Source organism: Scyliorhinus torazame, chromosome 13 (genome assembly GCF_047496885.1).
Source record: "Scyliorhinus torazame isolate Kashiwa2021f chromosome 13, sScyTor2.1, whole genome shotgun sequence".
Classification (NCBI taxonomy): domain Eukaryota; kingdom Metazoa; phylum Chordata; class Chondrichthyes; order Carcharhiniformes; family Scyliorhinidae; genus Scyliorhinus; species Scyliorhinus torazame.
Window position 1 is genome coordinate 36,604,873 of NC_092719.1, and position 21,075 is coordinate 36,625,947.

The window sequence follows — 21,075 nt, forward strand, 5'->3', positions numbered from 1 at the left end:
CCATTTAATATATCCTGATACTCATTTCTCCCTTGTACTTACCTTGCATTACCATAAATACATCGATGCTATTTTCCTCAACCACTCCATGTGGTAACGAGTTTCACATTCTCACAACTCTCTGAGCAAAGATGTTTCGCTTGAATTCCTTATTAGATTTATCAGTGACTGCTTTGTATATATGGCCCCCAATTTTAGACACCCCCACAAGTGGAAACATCTTCTCCACATTTACCCAATGAAACCTCATCTTTATTTTAAAGCTCTCTATCAGGCTCCATTTAAATTTTCTCTTTCCTAATGAAAAAAGGCTCAAGTTTATCTCAGTCTTTCCTGATGTTTAATGACCAGGAAGGCAGCGATAGGAAGAATAGAGAATTGGGGCAGCACAATGGTGCAGTGATTAGCCCTGCTGCCTCACAATTCTGAGGACCCGGGTTCGATCCTGGCCCCGGGTCACTGTCTGTGCAGAGTTTGCACATTCTCCCAATCTCTGTGTGGGTCTCACCCCCACAACCCAAAAAGACGTGCAGGATAGGTGGATTGGCCACGCTAAATTGCCCCTTAATTGGAAAAAAAAAATTGTGTACTCCAAATTTATAAAAAATAAGGAAGAATACAGAATTTATTTAAGGTAACATAAGTCTTCCCACAGCACCGAATTATTTACACTAAACAGTCACGTTGGGACATCGCTGCTTGGGCAGCTTTTATGCTCTATGTTACAAGCCCAAACTGGGTGGGCCTCCGCCCACAAGCAGGGAAGCCCATATGCCATGAGCCCCATGGGGAGATCAATTACGGTTTCCCCATGGGCCACATGGCGCTTATTACATGATGGCTGTACTCTTTTTGCATTACCTCCAGTGTTCAATATTTTTTTTGTAATATGAAGGCCAGAACTGGGTAAAGTGCTCTAAGTGCACTCTAAATCAAGGTTTCATAGAAGTTTAACTTAATTTCTCTGTTTTTCAATTCTAACCGATAGAAGTCAGAGAGTGGTGGTGGATGGCAAATATTCAGCCTGGGTCCCAGTTACCAGTGGTGTACCGCAGGGATCAGTTCTGGGTCCTCTGCTGTTTGTGATTTTCATTAATGACTTGGATGAGGGAGTTGAAGGGTGGGTCAGTAAATTTGCAGACGATACGAAGATTGGTGGAATTGTGGATAGTAAGGAGGGCTGTTGTCAGCTGCAAAGAGACATAGATAGGATGCAGAGCTGGGCTGAGAAGTGGCAGATGGAGTTTAACCCTGAAAAGTGTGAGGTTGTCCATTTTGGAAGGACAAATATGAATGCGGAATACAGGGTTAACGGTAGAGTTCTTGGCATTGTGGAGGAGCAGAGAGACCTTGGGGTCTATGTTCATACATCTTTGAAAGTTGCCACTCAAGTGGATAGAGCTGTGAAGAAGGCCTATGGTGTGCTCGCGTTCATTAACAGAGGGATTGAATTTAAGAGCCGTGAGGTGATGATGCAGCTGTACAAAACTTTGGTAAGGCCACATTTGGAGTACTGTGTACAGTTCTGGTCGCCTCATTTTAGGAAGGATGTGGAAGCTCTGGAAAAGGTGCAAAGAAGATTTACCAGGATGTTGCCTGGAATGGAGAGTAGGTCTTACGAGGAAAGGTTGAGGGTGCTAGGCCTTTTCTCATTAGAGCGGAGAAGGATGAGGGGCGACTTGATAGAGGTTTATAAGATGATCAGGGGAATAGATAGAGTAGACAGTCAGAGACTTTTTCCCCAGGTGGAACACACCATTACAAGGGGACATAAATTTAAGGTAAAAGGTGGAAGATATAGGAGGGATATCAGAGGTAGGTTCTTTACCCAGAGAGTAGTGGGGGCATGGAATGCACTGCCTGTGGAAGTAGTTGAGTCGGAAACATTAGGGACCTTCAAGCAGCTGTTGGATAGGTACATGGATTACGGGAAAATGATATAGTGTAGATTTATTTGTTCTTAAGGGCAGCACGGTAGCATTGTGGATAGCACAATTGCTTCACAGATCCATGGTCCCAGGTTCGATTCCGGCTTGGGCCATTGTCTGTGCGGAGTCTGCACGTCCTCCCAGTGTCTGCGTGGGTTTCCTCCGGGTGCTCCGGTTTCCTCCCACAGTCCAAAGATGTGCGGGTTAGGTGAATTGGCCAATGATAAATTGCCCTTAATGTCCAAATTGCCCTTGGTGTTGGGTGGAGGTGTTGAGTTTGGGTAGGGTGCTCTTTCCAAGAGCTGGTGCAGACTCGGGGGGCCGAATGGCCTCCTTCTGCACTGTAAATTCAATGATAATCTATGATTAATCTAGGACAAAGGTTCGGCACAACATCGTGGGCCGAAGGGCCTGTTCTGTGCTGTATTTTCTATGTTCTATGTTCTATTCTTCGAGAAATGAATCCGAATGCTTTGCTTTTTTAAAGGCTTTATTTATTTTTAAAAAATATATTTTATTAAAGTTTTCGAACACAATTTTTCCCCCTTACAAATCAACAAAAATGGTAACATGATAACTGATAGTTATTGTTAAAATAAAATAGTGAAATTAAAGGCTTTATTAACCTCTGCTGCCCTTTTTAATGATTTATGAAATTGCACCAGTAGATTCCTTTGCACCTCAATCCCATTTAGATTCTTAATTTCCAAAGAGTTGACGGCCTCACATTCTTGTAAAAAATGCAACACTTCACACTTATCTATACTGAAGTTCATTTCCCATTTACATGCCTATTCTATATCATCTTGTATTTTGTAAGTTTTCTTCAACATTGACTGTACTGTACTGCCAATGTGGTGTCATTTGCAAATTTTGTTATTATATATCCGTTTCCCAAGTGTTGGGGCAAGCTACTTTCTGGGTTCGTGCCAATGATGATATGGTAGAGCAGTTCAGACCTAGGGTGACACAAAACCCGAGTTATTTTCCTTTGCTCTCTCTCTGTGGTGACATGTCTGACCTTTGAAGGACGTAGCCATGTGTCATGGGAATGTCCCTTTAAGAAATGTTTTGTCTTATCACATGGCTTCAATGATGTCATTGTGCGGGTGGAGCTAGACTGTGGCTCTGAGTTTTACTTTAGTTTTGGTTTGGGCTTGTTTTGGTAGCTCTCAGTTTTTTGCTTTCATTTTCACATTTGGCTGCTGTATTCAGACAGACAAGTATCTTGGAATGTCTCTCTACCTTCAGTTTAAAAGCTGTTTCCAGATTACTTGATCACTTGAAAATAAATAATTGCTTTCTGGAAGGAATTCAAACCTGCTGTTTTCAAAAGGAAACAAGTCTATACCAGGTCTTGACTTTGGAGTTTTCTAAACCGTTGCCCTTAACAAATTGGGGCCTTGTGGGATAAAAATCTATCTTTCGTGATTGGGTTGGCTTAGTGAACTTAAAGACAGTGAGGGGTGAGCATATTTGTGTTTGCTTTTCAGGTGATGTATTCCAGTTTAAGTAGGGAGTGTGTTGTGGACAATGGCTCTTTCAAAGGCTCAGAGGTTTTTGGGGGTGGAGAAGGTCACACACAATACCTTACAAACAGAGACAAAAAAAAGGCTTTTAGATTTGGCAATAACATTGCAGTTAACATTGCCTGATAAAAATATGAAAAGAAGAGATAATTGCGGTGGTAGCTGAGCATTTAAAATTGCCTGAGACACAGTCAGAATCATTGGAAATGGCAAAAATTCAATTACAGTTCAAGCAGCTTGAACATGAAAAAAGATTAAAGCAGCTTGAATACGAAATGAGGGAAAAAGAATAGCCCTGGCAGAACAAAAAGAGAGAGAAAGGGCAGATCAGGGAAAAAGAAAAAGAGAGGAAAAAGAAAAGGAGAGAGAAAAAAGAGATAAAGAGAGAGACTTTGAACTTCAGAAAATGGCCATGAAATGTGACAGTCAGTTAAAATTGGCAGATATAAAGAGAAACATACAGTTTGAGGATAGTGATGAGGATAATGAGAAAGGGCATCAAAGTCGAAGGTTTGGTGGGGATCTATTTAAATATGCCCAAGCATTGCCAAAGTTTGATAAGGAGGTAGAAGCCTTTTTCATTTCATTTGAGAAGGTAGCTAAACAAATGAAATGGCCACAGGACATGTGGGTATTACTGATTCAAACAAAGTTGGTAGGTAGAGCTAGTGAAGTGTTTGCATCACTATCAGAGGAGGTATCTGGGATGTATGAGGAGGTGAAAAAATCCATCTTGGGTGCATATAAACTAGTGCCTGAAGCCTACAGACAAAGATTTAAAAATTTAAGGAAAGAACCTGGTCAAACATCCATGGAGTTTGAAAGGATCAAACACAATAATTTTGATAGGTAGTAAAGGGCTTTGAAAGTAGACCAAACGTATGAAGCTCTTAGAGAAATTATCATTTTGGAGACGTTTAAAATTTCAATTCCTGATGTAGTGAGAACTCTTGTGGAAGAGCAGAGGGTTAAACTGCAAGATTAGCAGCAGAAATGGCAGATGATTATGCATTAGTTCATTAATCAAAGTTTGGTTTCCGACATCAGTTTCAGCCTGTGAGGGATAGAAACTGGGGAAAAGAGAAATACTCAAGTGATAAAGGTAAAGTGGATCTGATGGGAGATAATAAGGAGAGTGTATCTCAGATTAAAAAAGAAATTCAGGAGGGTGGAAAAGAAATGAAAAGTTTCAGATGTTTTTACTGTAATAAACAAGGCCATTTAAAGTCAGTGTTGGGGGTTGAAGAAAAGCACTGGGAAGGCTAATGTGGCAAAACAGGATAAGCCAGTGGGGCTTGTTAAAGTGGTAAAGGAAATACCAATTGAAGCGAAGGAGGTGCAAAAGATTGTACAGCCTGATCAAGAGGTGATTGATAAGAAGGTGCCAGATCTCTTTAAAGAATTTACTTGTGTGGGTAAGGTTTACTCATGTGTACCAGGAAGAGTCGGTAAAGAAGTCCTCATTTCAAGGGATACGGGAGCTAGTCAATCTTTGATGGTAAGAGATGAGGAATTATGTAGTTTGGGAGGAATATTGCCAGAAAAGGTGGTAATATGTGGAATTCAGGGTGAGAACAGTAGAACAGTGAGAATATTATATAAGGTAAGGTTGGAAAGTCCAGTGAAGACTGGTGAAGTGGTAGTAGGAGTAATAGAGAAACTATCTTGTCCAGGAATACAGTTTATGTTGGGTAATGATATAGCTGGATCGCAGGTGGAAATCATGCCTACTGTGGTTGATAAGCCAGTAGAAAATCAAACAACTGAGGTGTTGAAGGACGAATATCCTGGGATTTTTCTGGATTGTGTAGTAACAAGGTCGCAAAGTCACACGTTAAGACGAGAGGAGAAATCAAAGAGTGAAGATAAAGTTGAAGTCCAATTATCAGAAACGATTTTTGATCAGATGTTTGGAAAAGAACAAGAACAGATGGAGGATGAGGCGGATATTTTTAGTTAAGGAAAATTGGCGGAGTTACAACAGAAAGATAGAGAAATAAAACGGATGCATCAGAAATCATACACGGAGAGGAATCTGAGTGTATACCAGAATGTTATTACCTTAAAAATGATGTCTTAGTGAGCAAATGGAGATCTTTACATATGCAGGCGGATGAAAATTGGGCCGAAGTTAATCAAGTGGTATTGCCGGTAGTGTATAGAAAGGAGGTGTTGTAAATAGCACATGAGGTTCCAGTAGGAGGTCATTTGAGAGTAAGGAAAACTCGAGCTAAAATACAACAACATTTTTATTGGCCTGGACTACATAAAGATGTAGTTAAATTTTGTCGATCATGTCACACATGTCAAGTGATAGGGAAACCTCAAGCAGTGATAAAACCAGCGCCCTTAATACCCATTCCAGCATTTGAGGAATCTTTTACAAGGGTCTTAATTGATTGCGTAGGGCCACTTCCTAAAACAAAAAGTGGGAATCAATATCTTTTGACTATAATGGGTGTGTCCACTAGGTTTCCAGAGGCCATTCCAGTACGTAATATTACAGTTAAAAAGATTGTGGAGCGACCTGCTCCTGTACTTGTCGGACCTACTGGCCGGGATGGAAAATATACTGGAAACATTGAGGAAGTTCGGCCGGTTTTCAGGGTACAAATTAAATATGGCCAAGAGTGAGATGTTTGTGGTGCAGGCAAGGGGCCAGGAGAATAGACTGAAGGAGCTGCCATTTAGGTTGGTGGAGGAAAGTTTCCAGTACTTGGGGATACAGGTGGCACGAGACTGGGGCAGGGTGCATAAGTTAAATTTGACTAGGGTGGTGGAACAAATGAAGAGGGAGTTTCGGAGATGGGACGCACTCCCGCTGTCACTGGCGGGGAGGGTGCAGACTGTAAAGATGACAATCCTCCCTAGATTTCTGCTCATCTTCCAGTGCCTCCTGATCTTTATCCCACGGTCCTTCTTCAAAAGGACTGGCAAAATCATCATGAGCTTTGTCTGGGCGGGAAAATCCCCGCGGGTGAAGAAGGCGATGCTTGAAAGGAGCCGCAACGAGGGGGGACTGGCATTGCCGAGTCTGATCTGCTACTGGGCGGCTAACATAGCCATGATAAAGAAGTGGATGGTGGGTACGGGGTCTATCTGGGAGCGAGTGGAGGCAGCTTCGTGCAGGGGCACCAGTTTGGCAGCCCTGGTCACGGCTCCCCTACCGCTGTCGCCGGCCAGGTACTCCACCAGCCCGGTAGTGGGGGCGGCCCTACGGATATGGGGCCAGTGGAGGAGGCATGTAAGGGGGGTGGGTGCGTCTGTCTGGGCTCCAATATGTGACAACCATTGATTCGCCCCCGGGAACATGGATGGAGGGTTTCGAACATGGCGGCGGTGGGGGTGGGGAGGGTGGGCGATATGTTCCTGGAGGGGAGCTTTGCGAGTTTGAGGGGCTTGGAGGTGAAATTTGGGCTGGTAAGGGGAAATGACTTTAGGTACTTACAGATGCGGGACTTTCTACGCAGACAGGTCCCAACCTTCCCACGCCTCCCGCCAATAGGGATCCAGGACAGAAAAGACTCTAGAGGAGATGGAGGAGAGGGTAGAGTCTCGGATATCTACAAGGTGCTCACGAAGGGGGAAGAGTCCCAGACGGAGGAACTGAAACTCAAATGGGAGGAGGAGCTTGGCGGGGAGATGGAGGACGGGCTGTGGGCGGAAGCCCTGAGTAGGGTAATCTCAACCCCAACATGTGCCAGGCTCGGCCTGATTCAATTTAAGGTCGTTCACCGGGCCCACATGACGGTAGCTCGGATGAGCAAATTCTTTGGGGTAGAGGACAAGTGTGCTAGATGCGCGGGAGGACCAGCGAACCACGTTCACATGTTTTGGGCATGTCCTAAGCTTAGGGGGTACTGGGAGGGATTTGCGGGGGTCATGTCCCGGGTGCTGAAAACAAGGGTGGTGATGAGTCCAGGGGTGGCAATTTTCGGGGTTTCGGAAGACCCGGGAGTCCAGGGGGAGAAAAAGGCAGATGTTCTGGCCTTTGCTTCCCTAATAGCCCGGCGGCAAATACTGTTGGCATGGAGGGACTCAAAACCCCCGAAAACCGAACTATGGCTTTCGGACATGTCAAGTTTTCTGGGTATGGAAAAAATTAAGTTCGCCTTGAGGGGATCCGTACCAGGGTTCGCCCGAAGGTGGCAACCATTCATCGACTTCTTCGCGGGAGAGTGAACGTCAGCGGGGGAGGGGGGAGGAGGAAGAGGGATGGGAGGGGGAGATTAGAGTAGAGTAGGAGGGATAAATAGGCGGGTAGTGTCTAGAGGAGAGGAGCGGGCATGTGGTTTGATTAAAGTATTGGTTTTATGTTGATGTTTGCACATTTCTATTATCTGTAACTATTTACAGTGCCACAAAATACCTCAATAAAATTTTTTGTTAAAAAAAAAAGATTGTGGAGGAGTTACTTAAATTCTTTGCCAGATATGGACTACCCACAGAAATACAATCGGATCAAAGATCAAATTTTACCTCAAGGTTATTCAAGGAAGTTATGGATACCTTAGGAGTAAAACAATTTAAATCAACTGCGTACCATCCAGAATCGCAGGGAGCATTAAATGGTGGCATCAGATGTTAAAGACAATGTTGAGGACTTATTGCCAAGATTATCCAGAGGATTGGGATAAAGGAATTCCATTCGTAATGTTTGAAATTAGAGATGCACCTAATGAGTCAAACAAATTCAGTCCTTTTGAACTAATTTTTGGTCATGAGGTAAGAGGACCACTTAAATTGATTAAGGAGAAATTGGTGAGTGAGCAGTCAAAATTACATTGTTGGATTATGTGTCAAATTTTAGGGAACAATTAAATAGAACAGGTGAATTGGCTAGACAACATTTGAAAGTTGAACAGCATGTGATGAAACGGGTAGCGGACAAGAAAGCAAAAGTTATAAAGATAAAGTTTTTGTATTGTTACCAATGGTAGGTGAACCTTTAAAAGCAAGGTTGTGTGGACCTTATCAGATTGAAAGGAAATTAATTGAGGTGAATTATGTGGTAAGAACGGCAGATAGAAGGAAAACTCACCGAGTGTGTCATGTGAATATGCTTAAAATGTATTTTGAAAGGGAAGGAGAGCAAAAGGAGGAGGTTTTAGTGATTCTAACTCAAAGTGACGAACCAAATCCAGATGACTTTGAATTTGACATTCCTCAAATTAAACTGGAAACGAGGATGTTCTTAAAAATTGGGATAAATTGTTGAGTTACCTTCCAGAGGAAAAACAAACTGACCTGAAAGAGATATTAATATCACATGGACAAGTTTGTGAAGATAAGTTGGGACGTACTAAAATGGCTATATATGATGTAGATGTGGGAAATGCTGTTCCAATTAAACAACATCCATTATAGACTTAACCCGTTAAAATTGGCACAGGTTCAAGAAGAAATTGAAAGTATGCTTAAAAGTGACATAATTGAAGTGGGTTGCAGCCAATGGAGCTCACCCATATTGATGGTACCGAAACTGGATGGTAACCAATGATTGTGTGTGGACTATAGAAAGGTGAATGCAGTTACAAGAACAGACTCTTATCCTATCACACGCTTGGAGGACTGCATTGAGAAGGTGGGACAATCAGCTTTTATTTCCAAACTGGATTTACTTAAAGGTTACTGGCTTTATCCGAAAGGGCGAAGGAGATTTCAGCTTTTGTGACTCCAGATGGTACATACCAATTCAAAGTTATGCCATTTGGCATGAAGAACGCACGAGCCACATTTCAACGGTTAACTAACAAAGTTGTTTCAGGATTACCCAATTGTGCGGTATACATAGATGATCTGGTGATTTTTAGTCAGGCATGGAAAGAACATTTGAAGCATCTGATGGAGTTATTCGATCGACTTCAGGAGGCGGGTTTGGTGGTAAACTTAGCCAAAAGTGTATTTGGAAAAGCCGAAGTCACGTTCCTTGGCCATACAATTGGACAAGGTTGAATGGTCCCACGGGATGTGAAAACAAGAGTTATTGGGGAGTTTCCAATACCCTCGACATGAAGGGAAATAATGTGATTTCTTGGCATGAGGGGATTTTACTGAAACTTTGTGCCGAATTTTAGCAGCGTGGTTGCTCCACTGATGGACTTGCTGAAGAAGCATAGCAAATTTCAGTGGACAGCAGAGTATCAACAGGCATTTGATGGCCTGAAGGCTGTGTTAACCACTGCTCCTGTGTTAGCCACCCCAATTTGCACAAAAACATTCAAAATGGCTGTCGATGCGAGTGATATGGGCTAAGGCAGACCAAGGCAGGCCAGCAGCACGGTTCAATTCCCGTACCAGCCTCCCCGAACAGGCGCCGGAATGTGGTGACTAGGGACTTTTCACAGTAACTTCATTGAAGCCTACTTGTGACAATAAGCAATTTTCATTTCATTTTCAAGGTGCTGTGCTCTTGCAAGCAGACGATGAAGGAATAGAGCGGCCTATTGGGTACTTTTCCAAGAAATTGAATGATCACCAGAGGACGTATTCAACGATTGAATAGGAGGCTTTGAGCTTGGCGTTGGCTTTGCAACATTTTAACATTTATGTTACCAGCAATTCATCTGAAACAATTATATATACTGATCATAATCCATTGATGTTTTTGGAGCGAATCAGGAATAAAAATGGCAGACTATTTTGATGGAGTTTATTGTTACGGCCATTTCATTTAAGAATTATACATGTGGCAGGACGAGAAAACGTGATAGCCGATGCTTTGTCACGAATGTGAAGCAGAGAAGCAGGTTTGATGGTGGAAAAAGAACTAAAATGGACTACATTGTTATCAATGTTTGCCTGTTTTGTTTTTGTTTAAAAATGTACATGTATTGTCAATTGTTCTTATTGGAAAGTGAAAAATTAAACCATCTTTGAAGTTGATGGTTTATTTTTTTTTCTTGGGGGTAGGTGTCACGGGTGTGTCCCTTTACAAAATGTTGTGTCTTATCACATGGCTTCAGTGATGTCGTTGTGTGGGTGGAGCTGGGTTGTGGCTCTGATTTTTACTTTCGTTTTGGTATGGGCTTGTTTTGGTGGCTCTACGTTTTTTACTTTCGTTTTCATATTTGGCTGCTGTATTCAGACAGACAAGTATCTTGGAATGTCTCTCTACCTTCGGTTTAAAAGCTGTTTCCAGATTACTTGATAACTTGAAAATAAATAATTGCTTTCTGGAAGGAATTCAAACCTGCTGTTTTGAAAAGGAAACAAGAGTGTATACTCGGTCTTGAGTGCTGTGTGCTGGGCCACACCTTTGAAAAGGGTTTCTGGAATCTTGTTATTAAATTGGAGCAGCTTAAGGGAGAAATCTATTAAGGGTTATACATAGAGTACTGTAGCTGTGTGGGGTATTTATGTTGGTAGTTGATAAAAATGCTTACTGTGTGTTTATAAAAATGGTAACTAAATTCTTAGAATAAACTTTGTTTTTGATAAAATGTGCTTAAGGCTCTGTTGAATAACACCTGAAAGGTAGGCCCTTGTGCTCAACGTAACCAAAATAAATAAACAATTGTAGGTCAGGTGAACTCCATGGTATACTTTGGAGTTTTCTAAACCCTGGCCCATAACAATGTGACAGTTAAGCATTGTGTAAATGATCACAAAGCAGGTGCAGAGTCTTGAAGTTTAAAATTAAAATAAGTGACATTGTGTCTTTGAGCTAAGTAAACTGGAAGAAGTGTCTTATTGAATTTTGATATAAACAAGTGATTTATTTTCTTTGCTACAAGGCTACATGCCAAACACTTGATTGATTTGTGAAGAATACAGTCCCTTATATAAAAGTTATGGATAATCAATGGATCTCTATGCATGTATCCTCAATTCATTGCACTATTTACAGTGAACAGGAAATGCAAATATAACTACTCACAAATAAAGAATCCAAAATATTTTCTCTTTATCTTCCAATACAATGAAATTTCATGGTAAGCATGCTGTAAATTTAAATTATAATCTAGTGTGGCACCTTGGCAGTGACAACCTGGTCCCTGGCAGTGTTCTTGCCAGCTGGCACTGCCACCTGGGCAGATTTTTGACACCAGCAAGCACTGTCCAATTGAGTCTAAAATATATTTGAAATGATCAACTATCGCTTTACCAGAGGTAAGTAGGAAACAGGCCACTTGAACCTGCTCCGCCATTCAATTAGATCACTTATCATTAGAAAATTGGTAAATATTTTAATAGGAGTACTTACGATGGTTTCAAATCTTCAGAAAATGCTTCAAACATATTTTTTCTAAATGAATTGCATTTGAAGCTAATGCTACATAAGTTCCTTATACTCAGTGAAACTTGAGTACCAGGTCCCCTGTCAGTCTATAAATAAAATGCACCAGTAAAAGCAATGTTTTAATGCACATATGGCTGTCTGTGGAAAATTAGCAAATAGATAGTACAGGATCTACACAGTTAGCATTTTTAGGATTCGCTGCACGAATGGGAACAAAGTTCATTGTAAATAGAATTACAGAACATTCAAAAGAACACACTATATTGGTCTGGAAAAAGTGCAATCTGAAGAATGTTAGCAACTTCCTCTTTTATTTGTCAATAAAAACAAATGTGACTTAAAAGCAGCATCAGTACGTTTGCTGGAACCAAAGGCATCACTTACTTGTTTTGAACTCTTCCAGGGTGAGAAAAAACCTGTAAGAGATCAAAGAACAAAATCTGACATTGAAATGGCTTAATACGATGAATGCAGCTTTGTTTAGATTTTAATGTTAAAGGTCTCAGCTGATAGCAACAAGTTTGCTACTTGACAGAGCTGTGTGTTACAAATAACTGTAATAAGAATGTACTTGCTCAGTCTAGATTTTCTTTTGAGTTTTGCTCCATTATAATCGTTTTGCAATGTAATAGTCCCAGGAAATGATACATAATTGAGTCATACCATCAATCATGTTATGGCAGAACCACCTGTGATCATCTAACCAGCTGAACAACTGAAGAAGCAAATGGATTATTCACTAAGCCAGGGCGCTGCCCAGGTAGGGAAGGTGAAAATAACTCCAGTGCTATTTTGAATTCTGACTCATTCATTAACGTAATTACTGGTGTGAATTGTGCCCCCAGCATCTTCATCAACTTAATTAATTCAATCTCCCATATGTCTCATATATTTCCTTGGAAAATGGCCCAGCTCACACATTGGTGTTGTGATATTACTTTATGGAAATATGCAAATGAGCAGGTAGCCAGGATGTAGAGCAGCATCTAACCAGCAGCGCGTGTGTGTTGTGCGGGCCAGCACGGTGGCGCAGTGGTTAGCATTGTTGCCTCACGGCGTCGAGGTCCCAGGTTCGATCCCGGCTCTGGGTCACTGTCCGTGCGGAGTTTGCACATTCTCCCCGTGTTTGTGTGGGTTTCGCCCCCACAACCCAAAGATGTGGTGGATTGGCCACACTAAATTGCCCCTTAATTGGAAAAAATGAATTGGGTACTCTAAATTTAAAAAAAAAAAAATCTGTGTGTTGTGCGTTGTAGGAATTGCAGCTGCTCCGGTCTTCGTGAATAGTAGTTACTGAATCTATAAAGTAGATCTGTCTGATGGGCCATCTTGTATTGTACATTCAAATAAACTGAGCCTACGTATAATATACCAGGTGTGTGTGAGATTGATAATTTTACATAAAGCAAACATAGAAACATAACATGATGACAATGATGTGAATTTGAAAACCTCAGGATGAGCCACAGACAAGGGACAGAGTTCTCCATTTATGAGGCAAAGTGTGGTGACGGTGCTTTTCCCTCTGGGCAGAATGGCGGGGTCTCATGCCAGATTCTGTGCTTGGAACTTCATTAATAATGCACAGGCGAGTTCTCCTCTGAATCACCTGGCAGACTGACAGCTGATTTGTCTGCCCGCAGTCAGCTGGAGGGTTTGAAGGTCCCAGCACCATATTTAAACACCAGTCCAGCACACTCAGATCACTCTCTTCCAGTCCACCTGTCTTCAGGAGACCCTCTAACTGTCCGGAAGCCAGAAGCAAGGCATGCAGCATCAAGAAGCAGCACCTGCTTTCATTGCCAAAGCCCTTGAAGCCATTATTCAAGGAGTCCAGGCTCACAGACTCACATATCTACTCTGTCCACGAATCTCAGTTGCGGGGAACACATGCGAGTACTTACTATCTCAACTAGACTTTCACAACACCGCCATCCCTTGTCTTGCTGCTCATATTCCATTCTTTGTCTCTTCTGGTTAAGGCTCACCACACACATAGAACATGCATTTCAACCAACCTCTGCTCCATCCTCACTGATCACATGGCTTTTTTTTGGCTCCATATTAGCCAAACTCACACACAACAAATGTGAGCGACACGAGACTGGGAGGGATAGAGGTGATCCTTAGCCTCAATGAGTTTGAGTATGCTGCAGCAGACCTTGCCGGCAAGGACAGGGGTAGCTACTACAGTCTCACAGAGCTTGGCCTCTCCCAACAACTTGCTACGGATCTCAGCCCCATTACTTCACCAAATTCTGAAATTCACAGTGAGTATCATATACTCTGAATTAGTATGTAGGCCACATAGTGGGTACCATCAAGATGTAGGTCACATGGGGACAAGGTGCTTTGACTTCACTCCAAGTCATGGCACCCTCTGGCACCCACGGGGTAGATGAGCATCAGCTTGACACCCCGGGGCCACCACTTGGGGCATTCCAAGGGTGTGCAGCTGCTCAGGGTCTCTCTTTGTATCCCTGCACCAACTCCAGCAGCACCGGCTGCTGCGGATGCTTCTGTTCCTAAGCAGGAGACCCTGGAGACAGAATTTAGATCTCCAAATAACAAAAAATGTGAAAACACATTTTTATTTACAATTTTTACATTTAATAATGCAGAAGTGCTAACAAAGAATGCAACATTTTAAAAAGTAACCATGGAGAATCTATTGTGAATCTGGCGTGGGTCGTGAGAGTCGGGCTTTTGTAAAAGTGGGTTGCCAGAAAAGCAGTTTGAAAAACACTGCTCTGGTTCATCCACTTTGGCCTGCAGTGCCTTACTATCATCGGCCAACATTGCCATCTCAGCCTCCAAGGAGACAATCTGATGGCTCTGGTTCGAGAGAGCCGCCACCACACCTTGTAAGCCATGCCATGTGCCTTGACTGTTTCATCAGTCTTTGCCAACACTGACCAAATGGGTACCAGGGCCACTTCTATTGTGGATGTCCTCGGAAATAGCCCACTGCTGTTTCAGAAATTCCGCTGCCAAGACAGCTGTTAAGCATCTCGGCCATCAGTGGAGTGGTCAAAGTCGCGGCAGTGGCCTCCGCCATTTTCTCAGCAGAAGAGCCTCAAGGGGTTCCGAATCCATTGACGACTCTTTACTTGCTGGCTTCCTTGATCTGGACTTTCTGGGCATTCCTCATGTGTGGGAATCTTATCCCATCGAATTAGATAATTTTTAACCCAAACGCCCTCCAAAAACTGGGCTAAAAATAAAATACCCTGGTGGGGCCCACCTTGTGTGAGACTACTCCCTGCATACCGCCACCGAAAGTCCCTTTCTTCCCCTTCTTAGTCAAGAATCTACCATCCTCTGTCTTAAAAATATTCAAAGATTCTGCTTCCACTGCTTTTTCAGGAAGAGTTCCAGAGACTCATGACCCTCTGAGAGAAAAGGACTTTCCTCACTTCTGTCTTAAATGAGCGACCCTTTATTTTCAAAAAGTAACCCCTAGTTCTAGATTCGCCAACAAGAGGAAAGATCCTCTCCGCATCCACCCTGTCATTACCCCTCAGAATCTTAAAGGCTTCGATCAAGTCATCCCTTACTCTTCTAAACTCTGGTGGATACAAACCTAACCTTCCCAACCTTTCCTCACAAGACAACCCTCCCATTCCTGGTATTAGTCGAGTAAACCTTCTCTGAACTGCTTCTAATACATTTACATCTTTCCTTCAATAAGGAGACCAATACTGTACACAATACTCCAGATGTGGTCTTCTCCAACTGAAGCATATCCTCCCTACTTTTGTTATCAATTCCCCTCACAATAAATGATAACATTCTATTAGCTTTTCTAATTATTTGCTGTTCCTGTATACTAGTCTTTTGTGATTCATGCACTAGGACAACCAGATATCTTTGCACCTTAGAGCTTTGCAAAGATTCTTTTTTATTTTTCATGCACGAATGGACAATTTCATATTTGCCCACATAATACTCTATTTAACAGAGTTTTGACCACTAACTTAACCTACCTAGGTCCCTTTGTAGCCTCCTTACGTCCTCTTCACAATTTACTTTCCTACCTATCCTTGTGTTATCAGCAAATTTCGCAATCATACTTTCATTTGCATAAATTCTAAAAAGTTGAGGCCCAACACTGATCCCTGTGGCACACCAATTGTCACAACCTGCCAACCAGAAAAAGACTGTTTATCCCAACTTTCTGTTTCCTGTTAGCATGCTAATCTTCTATCCATGCCATTATGTTACTAGCCCCTCCCCACCCCGCCCCGATACCATGAGCTTTCATTTTACGCATTAACCTTTGATGTGGCACCTTAACAAGTTAAGGACTTCTTGCAGGCCCCAGCTCAGTTGAGCTCCGGTTGATTCAAAGAGGTCATGCACCTTTTTGCTGTACTTGCTGCAATAAAGTCGCTTAATGAAATTGACAGGGCCAGGGAGAAGGTAAGTGTATAAGGTAAGTGGATCAGATTTGGGTGGTTGGTGAGTTCAAAGGTGGGGAAGTTGGAAATTAAGTCCAGAGATCAGGGATGGTTGAAGATTGGGTTTGTAAATCAGGTCATGCTGGTTCCACAGGTCAGGAGAGAGGTCCGGGTTGGGCCCGCAGGTCGGGTGTGGGGGGGGTGAGGAAAACCATGTGGAGGGGTTATATTCAGGGATGTGGGGGGATTCACCTGGGGGGGGGGGTTTAGTCGGGGATGTGGGATGCGAAAGTCCTGTGGAGAGATTGAGTGATTACAATAGTTACGCCAAAGTTAGAAGGGGTTTGAATTCTTCAAATTTTTTCCAAGTAACGGTGTAACTCTGGCGGAACTATCCGAAGTTAACAATTTCAATCATATTTTTGGATAGTTCCCAGGGCAGAGCAATTACCCAGAGGAAGTTAGCACTTCTTGGCAATTGCTGTGCAAACCCCTACCTGTCAAGGTCCTAAAAGGATTCCCCAGCGCATCTTTAGGGTACCCCTTAATCTGATGGTAAGAGTCTCATAATTTATGGTTGTTGAGTTTGAGAAGACAGTGAGGATATGTGAAGCATGTTATGGACACCATCTATATCAACACAAAGAACCTTTACATCCACATGAAGTTCCATTGTATCCTTGGTTTAAAATAACAGCAGATTTATTCATCATCCATGGCGATGACTTTCTCCAAGTCACTGATTATTTTTCCAAGTTTCCAGCCATCAGACCATTAAAAGATACCTCAAATGCGTCATGGCGGACACATTGAGTGTAAATCACGGAGTGGGCAGCACGGTAGCACATGTGGCTAGCACATGTGGCTAGCACTGTGGCTTCACAGCGCCAGGTTACCAGGTTCGATTCCATGCTGGGTCACTGTCTGTGCGGAGTCTGCATGTTCTCCCCGTGTCTGCGTGGGTTTCCTCCGGGTGCTCCGGTTTCCTCCCACAGTCCAAAGTCATGCAGGTTAGGTGGATTGGCCATGCTAAATTGCCCTTACTGTCCAAAAAGGTTAGGAGGGGTTATTGGGTTACAGGGATAGGGTGGAAGTGAGGGCTTAAATGGGTCGGTGCAGACTTGATGGGCCGAATGGCCGCCTTCTGCACTGTATGTTCTATAAATTCAATTTGTTCGGTATAACTAAATAAATCATTTTGGACAACCGACCACATTATACTGCCAGATCTTTTAGGCACGTATGTGCTAATTGGGGCATAAACCATGTGACCCTTGCTTTAGTATCCCAGGTCCAATGGTCTTGCCGAATGAATGGTTCGGACAATTAAGACATTAATCATGAAGTGCGAGGGGACAGAAGAAGATCTCCACATTGCCATGTCGCACTTGAGGGCCCTTTAGTCATGGGCTTACCATCACCAGTGAAAATCATTTTCAAATGGAGGTTATGACAATTTTGCCAGGCCATCACCTGTCTCGTTTTTCAAAACTTCTCAAAAAAACAAGGGAGAATGATGACAGTACACAACTGACATTCAGGTGCAGAAGTGCCTAGACTGTTCATAGGACAGAAGGGTCTTGTCACACATCTATCCATGGAACCTGGTCACCTGCAGAAGAATCCAAAGTGTGCAGTGAGTGTGGGTCCTTTGATGTCACACCACCGAATGGAATGATGTTAAGGAGAAACAGAAAAAACAGGAAATTGCACAACAGCATAACGTTCTTGGAAAGGGTCCAGAGGAGGTTCACAAGAATGATCCTGGGAATGAAGGGCTTGTCATTTGAGGAATAGTTGAGGACTCTGGATCTGTACTCGTTGGAGTTCAGAAGGATAAAGGGGTATCTTATTGAAACTTACAGGATACTGCGAGGCCTGGATGGGGTGGACGTGGAGAGGATGTTTCCACTTGTAGGAAAAACTAGAACCAGAGGACACAATCTCAGACTAAAGGGATGATCCTTTAAAAGTGAGAAGAGGAGGAATTTCTCAGCCAGAGGATGGTGAATCTGAGGAACTCTTTACCGCAGAAGGCTGTGGAGGTCAAATTACTAAGTGGCTTCAAGACAGAGATAGATAGGTTCTTGATTAATAAGGGGATCAGGGGGAGAAGGCAGGAGAATGGGGATGAGAAAATATCAGCCATGATTGAATGGCAGAGCAGATTCGATGGGCTGAGTGGCCTAATTCTGATCCTTTGTCTTATGGGGCGTCATTCTCCGACCCCCCGCCGGGTCGGAGAATGGCCGTTGGCCGCCGTGAATCCCGCCCCCGCCGAAGTCTCCGCTCCCGGAGATTGGGCGGGGGCGGGAATCCGGCCGCGCCGGTTGGCGGGACCCCCCGCTGGATTCTCCGGCCCGGATGGGCCGAAGTCCCGCCCAGGAATTGCCTGTCCCGCCGACGTAAATCAAACCTGGTATTTACCGGCGGGACCAGGCGGCGTGGGCGGGCTCCGGGGTCCTGGGGGGGGGGGGGGGGGGGCGCGGGGCGATCTGACCCCGGGGGGGTGCCCCCACGGTGGCCTGGCCCGCGATCGGGGCCCACCGATCCGTGGGCGGGCCTGTGCCGTGGGGGCACTCTTTCCCTTCCGCCTCCGCTACGGCCTCCACCATGGCGGAGGCGGAAGAGACTCTCCCCACTGGGCATGCGCTGGGAAACTGACAGCGGCCGCTGACGCTCCCGCGCATGCGCCGCATTTCCGCGCCAGCTGGCGGGGAAACAAACGCCATTTCCGCCAGCTGGCGTGGCGGAAATCCCTCCGGCGTCAGCCTAGCCCCTCAATGTTGGGGCTAGGCCGCCAAAGATGCGGAGCCTTCCGCACCTTTGGGCCGGCGCGATGCCCGTCTGATTGGCGCCGGCTTTGGCGCCAGTCGGCGGACATCCCGCCGTTGAGGGAGAATTTCGCCCATGGTCTTAACCAGCACTCCAGTTGCATCTAGAATGCATCCAAAGATAAACTCAGAAAGTTAAATTATGGAAATCCACCATGAAATCAGTCAACACTCTGATAACACACAAGATGTCAACACACCTACAAGTCATAAACCTAAGTTGCAACTCATATCATCACATTTCCAGGAAGATTACCAAGTTATACACACTCTTAAACAGAGATCTATCTTTTGTGTAAATATTTTTTGCAACCACCCTACTGCACATGTACTTTTACTCCTAATGTATGTAATGTTATCTTGGGGAAAAAGGGTATGTTGTTGGATCACTTTAAGGGAATCTGCAATCAGCTAGTTGCCAGTGTGGAGGAACATGTGACCAGCAGCTAGTGTGTGCAGTAGGAATCACACCTGTACTGCCCTTGTGAGTAGTAGCTGCTGAATCCATCAAATAGATTTGTCTGCTGATCAATCTTACACCATGGGTGTGAATCTGCAACTGTGTTGCTCTGGGTAAATAGCGGGAGGGGGCAAAATCGAGATTCGTGCCAGATGGGAACCACGCGAGGGTCATTCAGTATTCCTTTCCAAAAACACAAAGCTGGAAATGGCTACTGAGGGGAAGTGAGGAGATGAGTAGCCATTTCCATTTACCGGCATGCAACTCAAGGGCATCGGAGTTGTTGCCAAAGTGTTCGGGGGACTGGGGGGTTGGACTCTGCTACGGGGCTGAAGCGTTCCAGGTCGGGGTCCACCCCGAGCCGGTGGGGGGTAGGGGGAGAGCGGTTTGCAGCAGTGAGGCTTTCAAGCCATCTTTATATATTGTGGAGACCCATAACAGGGGTTTCAGCCTGTCTGTCCTACCAAATTCTTCCAGGATAAAGCCATGCGGCGGCTTCACTCAGAAAGTCAATTTCCCCCTCTTTTACTGTCAGCAGCCTCTAGCTTCACAGCTGAAGGCTATTTCAAATGAGGAATTAGCCTTGGTAGTTGTGAGAGCACTTCATAGTCCTCAACTCAAGTGTCTCCTTGAAGGCACACATGCCATGTCTCAGAGGACGATTAGCGCATTGCATGTCCACCAATCTTTGATACCTGAACAGTGTGCCTGTACTCTCGGAATGTCAGCACCATCGAGGCAGCTGCCAACAATCAAACACTAAAGAATAGGTCACCACCACTAAAGAGTGAGGATTCTCACTGCCAAAAGATAAGTGTGAAGATGAACGGAGGGGTCGCTTTGGGGGATCCCGCTATTCAGGGGGTCACGGAAGGGGGGGGGTCTATTCATGGCTTTCGGGGGGGGGGGGGGGTGCCCCTATTCAAAGGGTTTTGAGGGAGGAGGAGCATATCCATGAGATCTCGGGTAGTTGGTGTCTTTGAGGACCATCCCAGGATGATGGGTTGGCTTGTGGGGTCAAGGGATATCCGCTGAGGTGATGACTGATGATGCCAGTGTGGAGGCTTGAGAATGAAGCACAGGCGTGTTTATAATGAGGCTCACCTTGCTACCTATGCTGTCGTTAATGGTGCAGAGGGCTGCTTAAGATGCGGTTCCGATGCCTTGACCGCGCTGGCGGTGCCTTGCAGTACACCACACAGAGGGTCTCCTGCTTTGTGGTGGTCTTGTGTGTCCTCTGCAATCTGGCACAGCAGCAGGGCAACATGTGGGAGGAGGAGCAAGAGGATGTAGAGGGACATGCAGCTTCGTTTGAGGATGAGGTGGTCAAGGAGGGGGTGGAGGATGAGCCTGAGGAGCCGGAGGATAATGGTGACAAGGGTCTGACATGCCAGGACGACCAAGGAGGCCCTCAACATCTCCAGATTCTCCTAGTATGAGGCCCTCATTTCTTTCTCCCTTACCCTCATTTCCCTCCACCAGCCCGCCCACCCACCCTGTTCCCCTTTCCAGGGATCTGTGTAACATCACTCCAAAGTGATGGGCTTGTGTTGGCACTGTCAGCGGGTCACCATGCAAGGCAGCAGAGTGCTGATAATTCGCTGTGAGGACAGCTCTGATGCACCTCAGTTTTTGCTTAAGTCGGACTCCTGTCTATCTGCTGACAGCACGCTCATACCCAT

At 44.5% G+C, this 21,075-nt stretch overlaps 1 protein-coding gene across 22 annotated transcripts in view; it reads right to left on the reverse strand.

Annotated features, from left to right (window-relative positions):
- Positions 1-21,075, reverse strand: part of magi2a (membrane associated guanylate kinase, WW and PDZ domain containing 2a) — a 1,087,579-nt gene that overhangs the window by 113,140 nt on the left and 953,364 nt on the right. For all 22 annotated transcript variants that reach the window (XM_072471360.1, XM_072471357.1, XM_072471362.1 and 19 more), the window contains one exon: positions 12,084-12,115. In XM_072471360.1, coding sequence (XP_072327461.1) covers positions 12,084-12,115 — 32 coding nt within the window. The remainder of the gene's footprint in view (positions 1-12,083; positions 12,116-21,075) is intronic.